General features: G+C 41.5%; 1 protein-coding gene across 2 annotated transcripts in view; it reads left to right on the top strand.

The window, feature by feature from the left end:
* SF3A3 (splicing factor 3a subunit 3) overlaps positions 1-15,197 on the top strand; it is a 28,026-nt gene that overhangs the window by 11,662 nt on the left and 1,167 nt on the right. For both annotated transcript variants that reach the window (XM_036874767.1, XM_036874778.1), the window contains 4 exons: positions 1,781-1,945; positions 2,040-2,150; positions 3,294-3,384; positions 15,064-15,119. In XM_036874767.1, coding sequence (XP_036730662.1) covers positions 1,781-1,945; positions 2,040-2,150; positions 3,294-3,384; positions 15,064-15,119 — 423 coding nt within the window. The remainder of the gene's footprint in view (positions 1-1,780; positions 1,946-2,039; positions 2,151-3,293; positions 3,385-15,063; positions 15,120-15,197) is intronic.

The raw sequence follows: 15,197 nt of genomic DNA, 5'->3' as shown, positions 1-15,197 counted from the left end.
CGTGAGGCTAGGCAGAGAGAATAGACTCCCCTTAGTATCCAGATTCTTTGCCTGAGCTCTGGAGTATACCCAGGGGTGACCCAAGAAGCAGACACTCAAAAGGCAGGTAAGAGTGGCTTTTCAGATGTGACTTATTCTGAAAAGGCATTCCTTACGTGTTCACAAGATTGTGCGAAACTTCTTAGGGCCAGGAGGTTGGTGGTACAGAGCTGGCTGTGAGCTGCTCCTTTCTGAATATTCTTTCAAGAAGAAGCTGAAGTGGGGGTTGCGGGTAGAAAAAGGTCTAACCTGACCAGGATGCTTATCTCGGAGAGAAAGAGGGGACAAGTGGGAGGCAGTGACTCTTTCAGGGAAGAGAAGGTGGAGGAAAGGGCACCACTCACCCAGAGAAGGTGGTCAGTGTCTCTGGGAGTCCTGCAGAGGACTGGCCTTTCTAATTGTCTGCTTTGTGTAGTTTTCAGCCACTCTGAGCCTTTGCCTCTACAAATGCTCACATGGTGCTTTGAGTGAGCAGGTGGCTCCGGCTCAGAGAGCTGGTCTACGTGTCTCTGTCGGTTGCCATGGACATTTTCATTCTGCCCTTGTTTGAGGACCACTTATATGATAGCTCATAAAACTAAGATTCATCTTTTTGTTTCCTTCTATTACAACTGCTTTTGGTAAGAGGAGGCTAGCCAGACATTGGATACTGGGGGTACTTATATTCTCCACAGTAAACCTGCACTGTGCTAGGGTGGGCAGCAGTCTGTGTTGCCAGTCCTCTGAAGAAGACTGAGAGGCAAATTTGTGCCCCTGACACAGGTGTGCCCACTACTTCTCCCTCCTTTGAGAGCATTTTGCTTTCCCTGCCAGGAGGTGGCACTCTTGTCTTTCGAATCCCAGCCAGTTACAGCCAAAATGGTTTCTAGATGTTGCTCTTGTTAATGTACTGATATTATTTTTACCATTATTTCACCATTTATTGGTACCTGTTGGTTTCCAGACATTATGCTAGATCTTTGGATACAGTAGTGAATATGACACAGCCTCTTGCCCTCGAAAAGCCCACTTTGCAGCTGAGGGCTACAAATAACTGCAGTATAATGTGACACCTGCTGTAGTACATTGAGATTGAGTGTTCTAAGTAGAAAGAGGGAGATAAAAATGTTCCAGGTAGAGGAAACAGCAAGCAAGAAGGTAAAATACGATGAAAGGAAATAATGAGGAAACCAGTGTATATGGGTGTGCCTTGTAAGGGAGGGAGTGGTCAGAGAAATTCGGAAAGTTATGTTGGAAATTGGGACCTTGTCCTTTAAGCAGCAGAAAGCCAATAAAAGTTCTTTAAGCAAAGTGCACCATTAGATTGGTTTTTTTGAGCAGAAAAATCTGGGAACAACGTGGAAGCTGGACTGGAATGAGGAGAGACTCAGGGCAAGTTAGAAGGTTGCCATCTTGGTGAGGACGGTAACAGTGGGAAGGAGAAGGAAGGACTGGTTCAGGAGATATTTTAGAGTTGGAAGAGTTGTTCTCTGTTGTTCTGTGATAGTTCGTGGCCTCAGGCGAGTAACTTAGGCAAGTGCTTTATGAAACCTTTGACTTTTTCCTTTAGGATCAGGGAAGAATCATTCCTCTGCTGATGAGGAATTCTGATTTGAAGACAAGACTTTCTCTTTGTTTGACAAGAAAGAAAGCCTAATCCTTGGAAGCGAGGGGTCAGCAAGGGTTCTGGCAGAATAGGAACGTTCCCTTCTTGTCCTGCACTGTTCTCTGACTTCCCTTTTCATTTATGGGCTTGGCTTAGGAACAGCGACACCTCACTCATGAAAATGTGCAGCGCAAGCAGGCAAGAACCGGAGAGGAGCGAGAGGAGGAGGAGGAAGAGCAGATCAGCGAGAGCGAAAGTGAAGATGAGGAGAACGAGATCATTTATAACCCCAAAAACCTGCCCCTCGGCTGGGATGGCAAAGTCAGTCCCAGCGCTACCATCTTTCCCTCATATCCCATTTTGGAAGCAGATGCAGACACTAGTCTAATACTGTTTTTTATCTGATTTCTTTTAGCCCATTCCTTACTGGTTGTATAAGCTTCATGGCCTGAATATCAACTATAACTGTGAGATCTGTGGAAACTACACCTACCGGGGTCCCAAGGCCTTCCAGCGGCACTTTGCTGTAAGGAATTCAGAGCCATTTCTCTTGGACGTTGAAGCATGAAACATGAGTCTTTTAGAGAAGAGGATAGGAGCAGCCTGAGAGGATCACTAGTGTCCAGAGCCTAAGAGAATCAGAGAAGGAGTGGATCTAAAGTCCAGCATGTGGCATTAGGCCTCTGGCACCAGTGCCAGCCTTGGTGGTGGTAGTACCTGAGGTGGTTTCTGGAGGCATCCCACCACTCTGCTGTTTGAACCTCATTTCTGTTTCCTCTTGCTTGCTCTTTATTTTTCTTTTTGCCTTTCTGACTCCTTGGTCATTTCTCTATCCTGTTGCTAGTACTCAGGACCAAAGAAAGGGCTGACCGCCTCCTTCTTTGGATCTTAAATGGGCCTTTGCCTCTTGAAAGAAAGAAACGAAGAGGATGACATTTATCAAGCTATTCTTGAGAGAAAGCATTATCTGGGTGGTACTCCAGTAAGTGAACTCACCCTTGTTTTGTTTCTGCCTTCAATTCTTAGTACTTGGAAGGAAATTTTACAGAATGGAAGACTTGCTAGATGTAGCCAAGGATGGCGAATTTATATGAACTCCTCTCTCTCTCCCTCAGACGTACATATTACTAATTGATCCTGGGGTCTTCTCCGCCAAGCTCCTGAGTACTCTCTGAATCTTTCTCAACACCACCTCCAACGAATTAGAATTGGCATCCAGGGCCCATGCCATTTGCTGTCCCTGAGCCAGAACTGTCATTGCATCAGCGTCTCTTCCTGGTCTCTTTTGTGTCCTTGCCTGTATCTGATAAACAGTCTTCTCCTTTACTTCCAAAGATGACGCTGACCAGCCATCAGTAACGCTTACTCATGCTGGTGGGGGGGTTGCTTGGGAGGTGACTGGTGAGTTGTGGTCTTGACACAGGTTTTGTCTGGATCTGGAATCTAGGTTTTTTATAAACCAGCCCAGTGAGGCAAACAGTGCAGTGCTGCTTTGAAGTAACGGCCTCTTGTCAGTCACAGCCAGCTGTCTACAAACAAGAGCCACAAAAGGAACGCTGCCTTTAGGTGGAGCCTTTTGCAAAGGGTCAGGGTAGGGCTTATGAGTAGAATGGAGTTAGTGCTCAGTGTTCAGTCATCCCATTTCACATTGTCCTCTTGCTTCTCGCAGGAATGGCGTCATGCTCATGGCATGAGGTGTTTGGGCATCCCAAACACTGCCCACTTTGCTAACGTGACACAGATTGAAGACGCCGTCTCCTGTAAGTAAGCTTTATTGTTCCCGAGGTCAGACCTACAGTTCACTGTCCCGATACCCTGGTGTGTCCAGGCCTAAGGGCAGTAGGTTGTGGATATGTACAAACTACTACAGTCCTACATACATTCACTGCTTTTTGAGGGGATGAATTAGCCAGCAGTACTGATTCTTCCTCCCTTGAGAAGAGCTCTGTGCTGACTATAAAACAGCTTTTTGTTTTTTTCCCCCTCAGCCGTGCCGTGCGGCTTGTGGCATTTTAGTTCCCCGACCAGGGATTGAACCTGGGCCCTCAGCAATGAGAGCTCGGAGTCCTAACCACTGTACTGCCAGGGAATTCCCTAAAACGGCTGTTAACTGGGGTCTGTGAACTCCCCTGTATGCAAGATTTTGAGTGAATGGGTTTATGTATATTTTTTGAATTGATTTTACTATGTTAACTGCAGATATGAAGAAAAAAGTAGAAATGGTCTCAGTAAACTTATTTCTGAGGTGACAGGGCAGTTACCCAGCAACAGGGCAGCAAAATACCTCTTGGAGAAAAAGCCAAGTGCAGCGTGTGTCCAAGAGTGTGTTGTTGAAGCGCCCAGGGACCTCAGTCAGGCTTCCTGTTTGCCTGGCAATGGTAGCTTTTGCCATCTTTCTCACGGGCTGCTTATTTTCTTTCTAGTTGATCTCTTCTCTGTCATGTTTTCACTGTTAGTGGGTTAGACTGTGAAGAACGTGATTTTACCACTCCACTTTGTTAAATTTCAGGCACTGCCTGTGCATATCACACTACTCCACTGCCTGTTCAGCTAACTCCTTTGGTTCCCAGCTCTGGGGTTGTTCAAATCCTCCGTGTCAGAGCCAAGTAAAAATGACCTTCTAAAGAGCTCCCTGATCCCTGATTTAACCTGTGGACTCTGGGGACTCTTTCATTGAGTTTTTTGTGTGAGTCAGCTTTGGGGACTCCTCCTTGCTGTTTTTTTTGTTTTGTTTTAATACTTTTTTTAAAATTTAAATTTATTTATTTTATTTATTTATTTTTGGCTACATTGGGTCGTCGTTGCTGTGCGCGGCTTTCTCTAGTTGCAGTGAGTGGGGGCTACTCTTTGTTGCTGTGCACACGCTTCTCATTGCGGTGGCTCCTCTTGTTACGGAGCTCGGGCTCTAGGCATGCGGGCTTCAGTAGTTGTGGCGCACGGGCTTAGTTGCTCCGTGGCGTGTGGGATCTTCCCGGACCAGGGCTCGAACCCATGTCCCCTCCATTGGCAGGCGGATTCCTAACCACCGTGCCACCAGGGAAGCCCTCCTTGCTGTTTTGTCTGTCTTTATTCATTTACAAGTTGGGATATGCAGTTCCTCTAATCAGAATTTAAATTTATCTTGTTATCAGATTATCCAGTTAGCCTCTTCATTTTTTGCCCTTCACTCTGTTGGGAGGAAATTAAAATAATAATGAAATGTCATAGAATCATAATGCTGCATTTTGAATGCAGTCTCATTTTTAGATGTATTTTCTAGCTGCATATAACTAGTAAATAGATCACCGTTCATTTTTGTGTGTATTTTCTTTTTTTTTTTTAATGTACTTATTTTATTTATTTTTGGCTGCGTTGGGTCTTCGTTGCTGCGTGCAGGCTTTCTCTAGTTGGCGGTGAGTGGGGGCTACTCTTCGTTGTGGTGTGTAGGCTTCTCGTGGTAGCTTCTCTTGTTGCGGAGCACGGGCTCTAGGTGCACGGGCTTCAGTAGTTGCAGCACGCGGGCTCAGTAGTTGTGGCTTGTGGGCTCTAGAGCGCAGGCTCAGTAGTTGTGGCACACAGGTTTAGTTTCTCTGTGGCATGTGGGATCTTCCCAGACCAGGGCTCAAACCTGTGTCCCCTGCATTGGCAGGCGGATTCTTATCCACTGCGCCGCCAGGGAAGTCCTTCTCCTCTTCTCTTCTCTTCTCTTCTCTTTTTTCTTTTCAATATTTATTTCATTTATTTGGCTGCACCGGCTCTTAGTTGCAGCATGCAGGATCTAGTTCCCTGACCAGGAATCGAACCCAGACCCCCCGCACTGGGAGTGCAGAGTCTTAGCCACTGGACCACCAAGGAAGTCCCTTGTGTGTATTTCCTTATGTCCTGCAAATTGCCTGAGTTAATTTATTACTTCTGATATCATGAAATTGAACTCTACATTATTTTAGGCTTACAATCATGCCAACTACAAAAACAAAGGGGATGTTTTAATTAATTTTGTTCCATGTATTTATTTTTCCTAAGCATTGCCCCCAAGTCTTATGTTAAATAGAAGCAGGCAATAAGTCGTCCTTCCCTGGATGCTGTTTTTAAGGACAATGGTGATGCAGCTACACTAATTTTAAAACTGGCTTATGATTTTATTATCACATTCCTCAAAAGAAAGATGACAACATTTTTACTACTTTTTCTTTTATCAGGCCTTGAATAAAACAGCATTCCTGAATTATTTCATACTGGCTGGGTGGTAGATATTCTTTTAATGCAGTTTTTTTTGTTTTGTTTTTGTTTTGGCCACACTGCGCGCCATGCAGGATCGCCAGGGAAATCCCCATCTGTGCATCTTCCTTTTTTTTTTTTTTTAATTAATTAATTTATTTATTTATTTTTGACTGTGTTGGGTCTTCGTTTCTGTGCAAGGGCTTTCTCTAGTTGCGGCAAGCGGGGGCCACTCTTCATCGCCGTGCGTGGGCCTCTCACTATCGCAGCCTCTCTTGTTGCGGAGCACAGGCTCCAAACGTGCAGGCTCAGTAGTTGTGGCTCACTGGCCTAGTTACTTCACGGCATGTGGGATCTTCCCAGACCAGGGCTCGAACCCGTGTCCCCTGCATTGGCAGGCAGATTCTCAACCACTGTGCCACCAGGGAAGCCCTGTGCATCTTCTTTAGTGAAGTATTTGTATTAGACTTGTGCCCATTCTTTCTTTCTTTCTTTATTTGGATGCGTCGGGTCTTAGTGGCAGCACGTGGGCTCAGTCGTTGTGGCATGTGGGCTCTAGAGTGTGCGGGCTTAGTTGCCCCGCAGCATGTGGGATCTTAGTTTCCCAACCAGGGATCAAACCCACGTCCCCTGCATTGGAAGGTGGGTTCTTAACCACTGGACCACCAGGAAAGTCCCTAATGCAGTTATTTACCCTGTGAGGATTCTTTTTAGAAGTTTTGTTTTTACATTCATAAATAAAAGATGTGCTTTTTGTTTTCCTTTCAGACACTTGTCAGATTTAGTGATCAAAACCATATTTTTGTCATAAAATCAATGGGATTACATGCTACATTCTCTTCTGTCATTTGAAACTTTAAATAGAGATTACTTCTTCATACAAGGGGACCACTCTGAGAAGATTCTTTAGTTAATAGCCAATACAATTCCTTGATTTATTATGAAACTCAATATTTTTAAAGTAGGAAACTCAATATTTTTATTCTGAGTTTTACTGTTTCCTCTTTTAATGACTTGAATTTTATTTATTTTTTTATACAGCAGGTTCTTATTAGTTATCTGTTTTATACATATTAGTGTATATATATCAATCTCAATCTCCCAATTCATCCCACCACCACCACCCCATTACTATTTCCTTTTTACTATTATTTCTTCAATCTTGTTTCTTTGTGCTTTTTTTAAGTCTATAATCAAGAACTTACTTTTTTTTTGAGGTATAGTTGATATTAGTTTCAGATGAATAACATAGTCACTCAAAATTTTTATAGATTATGCTCCATTTAAAGTTATAAAATATTGGGGAATTTCCTGGTGGTCCATTGGTTAGGGCTCCATGCTTTCACTGCCGAGGGCCCGGCCCTGGTCCCTCTTCAGGGAACTAAGATCCCACGAGCTGTGCAAAAAAAAAAAAGTTATAAAATATTGGCTATATTCTCTGTGTTGTACAATATGTCCTTGTAGCTTATTTATTTTATACATTGTAGTTTGTACCTCTAATTCCCTATCCTTATCTTGCCTCCCCAACCCTTGCCTCTCCCCACTGGTAACCACTAGTTCTCAGTATCTGTGAATCTATTTGTTTTAGTATCTTCATTTGTTTGTTTTATTTTTTAGATTCCACATGTGATAACATACAGTACTTGTCTTTCTCTGTCTGACTTATTTCACTAAGCATAATGCCCTCCAGGTCCATCCATGTTGTTATAAATGGCAAAATTTCATTCTTTTTTATGGCTGAGTAGTATTCCATTGTATATATACACCACATCTTCTTTATTCATTCATTTGTTGATGGACACTTAGGTTGCTTCCATATCTTGGCTGTTGTAAATAATGCTGCTATGAATGTTGGGAGTGCATGTATCTTTTTGAATTAGTATTTTTGTTATCTTCTGATATATACCTAGGAGTGGAATTGCTGGATCATGTGGTACTTCTGTTTTTAGCTTTTTGAGGAACCTCCATACTGTTTTCCATAGTGGCTGCACCAATTTACATTCCCACTAACAGTATAAGGGTTCCCTTTTTCCATATCCTTGTGAACATTTGTTATCTGTAGTATTTTTGATGGCAGCTATCCTGACAGGTGTGATGTTTCATTGTGGGTTGTTTTTTTTTTTGTTTATTTTTGGCTGTGTTGGGTCTTCATTTCTGTGTGAGGGCTTTCTCTAGTTGTGGAGAGCGGGGGCCACTCTTCATCGCGGTGCGCAGGCCTCTCACTATCGCGGCCTCTCTTCTTGCGGAGCACAGGCTCCAGACGCGCAGGCTCAGTAATTGTGGCTCATGGGCCCAGTTGTTCCGCGGCATGTGGGATCTTCCCAGACCAGGGCTCGAACCCGTGTCCCCTGCATTGGCAGGCAGTTTCTCAACCACTGCGCCACCACGGAAGCCCCATTCATTGTGGTTTTGATTTGCGTTTCTCTGATGATTAGTGATGTTAAGTATCTTTTCATGTGCCTGTTAGCCATCTGTATGTCTTCTTTGGAAAAATGTCTATTCAGATCTTCTGCCCATTTTTTAACCAGGTTGTTTGTTTTTTTGCTGTTGAGTTGTATGAGCTGTTTACATATTTTGAATATTAATCCCTTATCAGTCATATCATTTGCAAATATTTTCTCCCATTCAGCAGGTTGTCTTTTCATTTTGTTAATGGTTTCCTTTGCTGTGCAAAAGCTTTTAAGTTTAATTTATTTTGCTTTTGTTTCCTTTGCCTTAGGAGACAGATCAAAAAAAATATTGCTACAATTTATGTCATAGAGTGTTCTGTGTATGTTTTCTTTTATGAGTTTTATGGTTTCTGGTCTTACATTTAGGTCTTTAATCCATTTTGAGTTTATTTTTGTATGTGATGTGAGAAAATGTTCTCATTTCATTCTTTTACATGTAGCTGTCCAGTTTTCCTAGCACCACTTTAAAAAAAAAAAAAATTTATTTATTTATTTGGCTGCACCAGGTCTTCACTGAGGCATGCGGGATCTTTAGTTGCAGAATTCGAACTCTTAGTTGCGGCATGTGGGATCTAGTTCCCTGACCAAGGATCGAACCTGGGCCCCCAGCATTGGGAGCGTGGAGTGTTAGCCACTGGACCACCAGGGAAGTCCCCCAGCACCACTTACTGAAGGGAGTATCCTTTCCCCACTGTATATTCTTGCCTCCTTTGTCATAGGTTAATTGACCATAAGTGTGTGGGTTTATTTTGGGCTCTCTATTCTGTTCCATTGATCTAGGTGTCTGTTTTTGTGCCACTACCATACTGTTTTGATTACTGTAGCTTTGTAGTATAGTCGGAAATCAGGGAGTGTGGTACCTCTAGCACTATTTTTATTTCTCAAGATTGCTTTGGTTAGTCAAGAACTTTCTTCTTTTTGTTCTTTATTCTTTCTAATACAGGCATTTAGAGCTCAATATCATTCTGTTAGGAATCTATTGGAAATACCATTATTGATATGTTATATTTAGAACTTTGTTTATTAAAGAGGTTGTTTCTGAGTTTTAAAGAATAATTCAGTAATTATTTTTAAAAGCACTGGTTTTTTCATTCTGTTTCATTTGTTTCTATTTTTCTTGGTCCATGCAGTAAGTTACAGAATTTCTGCCTTTAGAATGTATTTTATCTTTGTGTCCAAGTATATAGTCAGTGATTTGTTAAAGATTTATGTATACCTGAAAGGAAGTATGCCTCTCCACCTGTAGGCTGTTTAATTTTCCTGCAGTTTTCAGGTTTTTAATTTCATACTTACATCTATTTGTTTTGAATTCTGGTAAAGACATGTTTACGTTTCCAGTTGTAATTAAGCTTGGTCTCTTGCATTTCTGCCAGCTTTGTGTATATTTTGATTTGTGTTATTTGAGCCACATAAACTCAATATTGTATTGTAACCTTATTGATCACTCCCATTTTCTTTTTGAAATTCCCATTACCTGATAGCTTGTTTGGTCTATTGTAATAGACTTAGACCATTTCCCCAGTTATCAAAATTTTGGCAGCAAATGTGGGCTCTTTTTCACCCCAGTCATCAATGCTCATCCTTGTATAGGGATATTAAGCTCTTTACACTCAGTGTATTAATTGATCTATTTATATTTAACTCCTTTGCTGGAAAGTTTATCTTGTTAGATTTCTCACTTACATAGATTATATAGTAGACTTGAATATATTTCTTTGAGACAGTTTTCTAACATTTCTAACTTTAATGTTTCTTTTTTTTGGCTGTGTTGGGTCTTCATTGCTGCGTGTGGGCTTTCTCTAGTTGCAGCAAGCAGGGGCTACTCTTCGTTGCGGTGCGGTGGCTTCTCTTGTTGCGGAGCATGGGCTCTAGGCGTGTGGGCCTCAGTAGTTGCGGTACGCAGCCCCTAGAGCATGCAGGCTTCAGTAGTTGTGGTGCACAGGCTCTAGGGTGCGCGGGCTTCAGTAGTTGTGCCGTGCAGGCTCAGTAGTTGTGGCGCACAGGCTTAGTTGCTCCACGGCATGTGAGATCTTCCCAGACCAGGGATTGAACCTGTGTCCTCTGCATTGGCAGGCGGATTCTTAACCACTGTGCCACCAGGGAAGTCTTTTAATGTTTCGTCTAATAGTTTCTTTCTACTACAAATTTCTATTATTATTAATATGTATTATTAGTTGAGTTATTTATAGGAGGTGATTATATCTGGATGTCCTGAAGCAGTGTAAATTCTATACGTCTTACTCTCATAATGATTCCGGAGACATTATGTCTTTAATCTTATATCTATCAATATCCTTATCACCTTGTTTATAAAAAGTGTTTTTTCTGCTTTCAGATTCCCATTATCTCTTTTATTTCACTTTTTTTAAATTGAAGTATAGTTGATTTACAACATTATATGTTTCATGTGTACAGTATAGTGATTCAGTATTTTTAAATATCACACTGCATTTATAGTTATTATAAAATATGGGCTCTATTCCCTATGCTATATCCTTGTAGCTTATTTATTTTATGCCTAGTAGGTTTTACTTCCATTATGTCTTGTCATGATCTTTTTCCCTAGGACTTGGTTGATGGATTCTGTCAGCTTTTATATGTTTTCATATGTTCTGCTTCAAGGGTAAAGTTGGTTCAAAACCACATTTCTGATATAGTTTCATGTGATGGTTAAGTGTGCAGACTCTGGAGAGGCCACTGGTTAGGGTCCAAATCATGGCTCCACTGCTTACTTACTGGCTATGGGACACAGGACAAGTGAGGTCTTTTAGTTCCTTATCCATCAAATGTGGGTGGTAATAATATTGATATATCTACTTCAGAGAGTTGTCTCAAAGTTTAAATGAGATAATGCAGGTCAAGTGCTACAGCCTGTCTGACCACACTGTAGAATCTATTCAGTGAAGAAGCATAAGCTGCCATCATTATCAGCGTCACTTGTGGGCTCCTCTGCAGAGTCTGAGGCGTGAGATCCAAAGTCACCTTTATCTTTTCATTTGGAGTTTAATTTTACTATTACTAGCTACCATTTACCAGGTGCCTGGTGTATGCCAGGTAAATAGGAGATTTTTACACTCATTTAATCTTCAGAACAACCAGTGAGGTAGGAGGTCCCCCACATTTTCCAGAAGAGGAAAATGAGGTAAGTTTTTCAAAGTCACATAGCGTTTAAGTGGAAGAAAGCCAGGGAGCAAACCCATGTCTGTTCTACAGCAGTCTCTTCTCTTTCCACAGTGCTATCCTGCCTTCTTTTAAATCACCCTCATCAAGTAGATGTTTTTGAGTTGATCATTAAGGGATATTCCAGAAAAAACTTCATGCATTTTCTCTTTAGCCACACAAAGATTTTTAGAAAACTTAAATTTTCTTCCAGAATATTATTGGCAGGTTCATGATTTTTCCATTATCCATATTGTTTTCAATATTTATCTCCTTATTCAGGTGTCTAGGCTTATCAATTTCTCTTATATGCATATTATTATTATTACCACTTCTTTGATTTATTGTATCATTTCCACACATCATGACTTCCCTTGAATATTTGTAGGTTCTAATATTTGTAGGTTCTCTACATAGCATTTGTACTTTCACTTCTATCTCAATATCACTTTCTCTTTTCATCCCCCCCCCCAGTAGATCATTTATAGGTTTATTACAAATTTATCATCACCTTCCCCCTCCCTTTTTTTCCCCAGGGATTATTCCTCCCTTTAAGTATCTTAGATTAACTCTCTGTCTTCCTTTTGGACTTTCAGTAACAGATAGATGGTTATATATATCTTGACTCCCACAAGATCATGACAGACTTTATCTCAGTTGTCTCACTAATAGTAGGCACCAATTAATTATGAAATCAAAGTTAATTCTATTCTGTAGAGTTTCTGCAATTTTTCTTCTTTTCCTATCGGTGGAATAATTATTTTTTATTAAACCTGGATTTTGTGTGTGGTTTTGGGGTTTGGGGTTTTTTAAAAGTATCAAAACTAGACATCTTAAGGATTTTTGGTTATGAGGAAGAGAACCCATTAAAACCTAACTCCATGCCCTCCATCCTGTTAGCAAGTATATGCTTACCCAGCTGTGCTTCCCTCTATATGTATGCCTTTTCCACTTCCTTGTGTCTTCTCTTTAAGCCTTAGCTCACAATGAAGACAACTCTAGCCCTTGCCCTGTATGACCTTTTTCAGTTTTCAGAGCCTGCCATCATCCAGCTCAGTCTCTCAGTGTCCCAATTTCTAATATCTGGGAAAGACAATAGATAGGCGCAGCTGGGTCAGGTGACATCTGTAGTCCAGTCAGCTGTCTTTTCAGTAGCCGGCAGCAAAAATAGCTACTTGTTAGACCAGGACTGCTCCTTCCAGAACACCTTGGGAAGATGTGTTCCCTAATGGGAGTGGGCAAGGAAGTAACCGTTGACACAGCTGTCACACTGGATTTACTTGTCTTTGTTTTAGATCATTCTGTTGAAGTTTTCCTTTTGGCGCTTTTAGCCAGGAGGGAGAGATTCAGTACTGTCATTTAAGTTACAGTAGGTTTTCTTTTTGTTTTTTTTTTTACTTAAATGAAGGATTTCACTTATAAATTTATTATTTTAATCATTCCATTGTTCCAGACTTACGATTTTTTTTAAGGTGAACAAAAGACAGCTAAGAAAGAGCCCTATGGAATTGCCACCAGAGATTCCCCATTTAGGTGGTTGGTCACAATTGACCAATATTCACTAGGTATAAGTCTACTAAACTAATAAACTAATAGCATCAGGTTCAAATATCACCATCTTGTTTATGGCAGTATCATGAGAGTTACAATGTTTTCATGAACTCTAGGGACATTGCCTATGAGAGCAATCGCTTTGCTAAAATCATGATATCCTGTGTCTATACCTTTTATCGAGTCGGCACTATCCCATCAAAAACAGGAAATTCAAATTAATTTGCCTCACTTATTCTTAGTGAACCCACGCTGGCGCCCAGAGGTGGTTCCATTTTTTTCTAATTGTTTTCAGATTCCTCTGAAGAGTAACATCTCCCTCACTGCTCCAGTCTCCTACATCCACTTTTTTCTTTAAGAAAATCATGACAGGGGCTTCCCTGGTGGCACAGTGGTTGAGAATCTGCCTGCCAGTGCAGGGGACACAGGTTCGATCCCTGGTCCGGGAAGATCCCACATGCTGCGGAGCAGCTAAGCCTGTGTGCCACAACTACTGAGCCTGTGCTCTAGAGCCCATGAGCCACAACTACTGAGCCCGCATGCCTAGAGCCCGTGCTCCACAACGAGAGAAGCCACCTCAATGAGAAGCCTGCACACTGCATCGAAGAGTAGCCCCCGCTTGCCGCAACTAGAGAAAGCCTGTGCGCAGCAACGAAGGCCCAACACAGCCAAAAATAAGTAAATAAAATAAATAAATTTATTAAAAAAAAAAACTAACCACCCTATATTTCTGGGCCTCTCACCTTCTGAGATGGCCCACACTCTGTCTTAAAAAAAAAAAAAAAAAAAAAAAAAGGAAATCATGACAGCCTTTCTGATCTCTGGTATTTTAGAACCACTCTGGGTTGGATTCCTGAATGGCCTGGACAAAGAATATGATAAGGCCCTGCCCTGGCACGTGGTAAATTCTCCATTCCTTTGTAATGTGCATATTATCTGGACCTGAAGACTTCAGCTAATTTAAGGCAATTAGCAAGGAAGGAAAAGATGATTAGTTGAGTGCCTGTACACCAGGCACAGAGCTAAGCACTTTCTTATATGTTGTCTCATTTACTATTTCTTCACCCATCTTAGACTTCAACTTCCTCTATAGGATATACCTTCTAATCTTGTCAAGTTTATTAATTCCCTAGTGGTCCAGTGGTTAAGACTCCGCCTTCCAATGCAGAGGGTATGGGTTCGATCCCGGGAACTAAGATCCCGCATCCCGCATGCCATGCGGTATGGCCAAAAATTTTTTTAAAAAGTTTGGTAATCTTGTCAAGTTTAGAGGTTGTTCTACTTGATGGGAAATGTGAAAGCATATAAGAATCAAGTAATTGTTCCTTTTCACTGTAATCTTAATATTTTATCATCTTATCTCTGTAGCAGCAGACCTGTCCCATCTGCTCCACGTAGCCCTTTGTTCTAAGGGTGCACCTTCCTGACACCATTCTTACAGGTTTAAGTTGTTCTTTCCCTAGTTTTGTTATCTGTCCTGTCTTTGTACGTGTTTGATCCTCCCTCCCTCTGAAGCTATGGTGGTGTCTGTAGATGTCTTCCCCTTTTCGTGATCATTGGAATAATTAGTTATTTAACTGTCAGAATTCTCGTTTTAATGTCTTCAGTGTTTGTTGAGCCATCTTATCTTTCAGACTCTTTGGCCATGATATTTCACTTTTTTTTTTTCCTCTGAAGTTTTTGAAATATATGCACCAGACTTTAAATAGACATATTTGACAATGTCTAGTGTTCTCAGTCTCTTCTATTATGAACTTTAATACAGTAAGGTCACTTTTTCCAATAATTCCTATATGTTGTACCACATTAGCTTTTTCCTTTGAGAGTTATCAGTTCTCAATTCTAAGAGGTCTTTGTTTAGATTTGATCCAACTTTTATTTTACAGCAAAGAAACATTATGGTAAATTTTGCAATGAAAGGGGTTTGTCCACAGGCGATCCAGAACCAAAATTCCAGTTTGGGGCAGGTAGAAGTCTCAAGGGCAGGCACTCAGGGGGTTCCTAATGCGGGATGTGTTGTAACACCTTGTACCCAGTAGATACTCAGTGGAATCTGATTGCTGATCATTTCTCGTCCTGCAGTGTGGGCCAAGCTGAAACTGCAGAAGGCATCGGAACGATGGCAGCCTGACACTGAGGTGAGTGCTAACGTAGCATCGGGGATAGCGTCAAGAGACAGAGCTCCCTCACCACGTAGAAGGGAGGTGAGAGATGGT

Source organism: Balaenoptera musculus, chromosome 1 (genome assembly GCF_009873245.2).
Source record: "Balaenoptera musculus isolate JJ_BM4_2016_0621 chromosome 1, mBalMus1.pri.v3, whole genome shotgun sequence".
Taxonomy (NCBI): domain Eukaryota; kingdom Metazoa; phylum Chordata; class Mammalia; order Artiodactyla; family Balaenopteridae; genus Balaenoptera; species Balaenoptera musculus.
The sequence above is the reverse complement of the archived record's forward strand: the minus strand, read 5'-3'. Positions and strand labels throughout refer to the sequence as shown.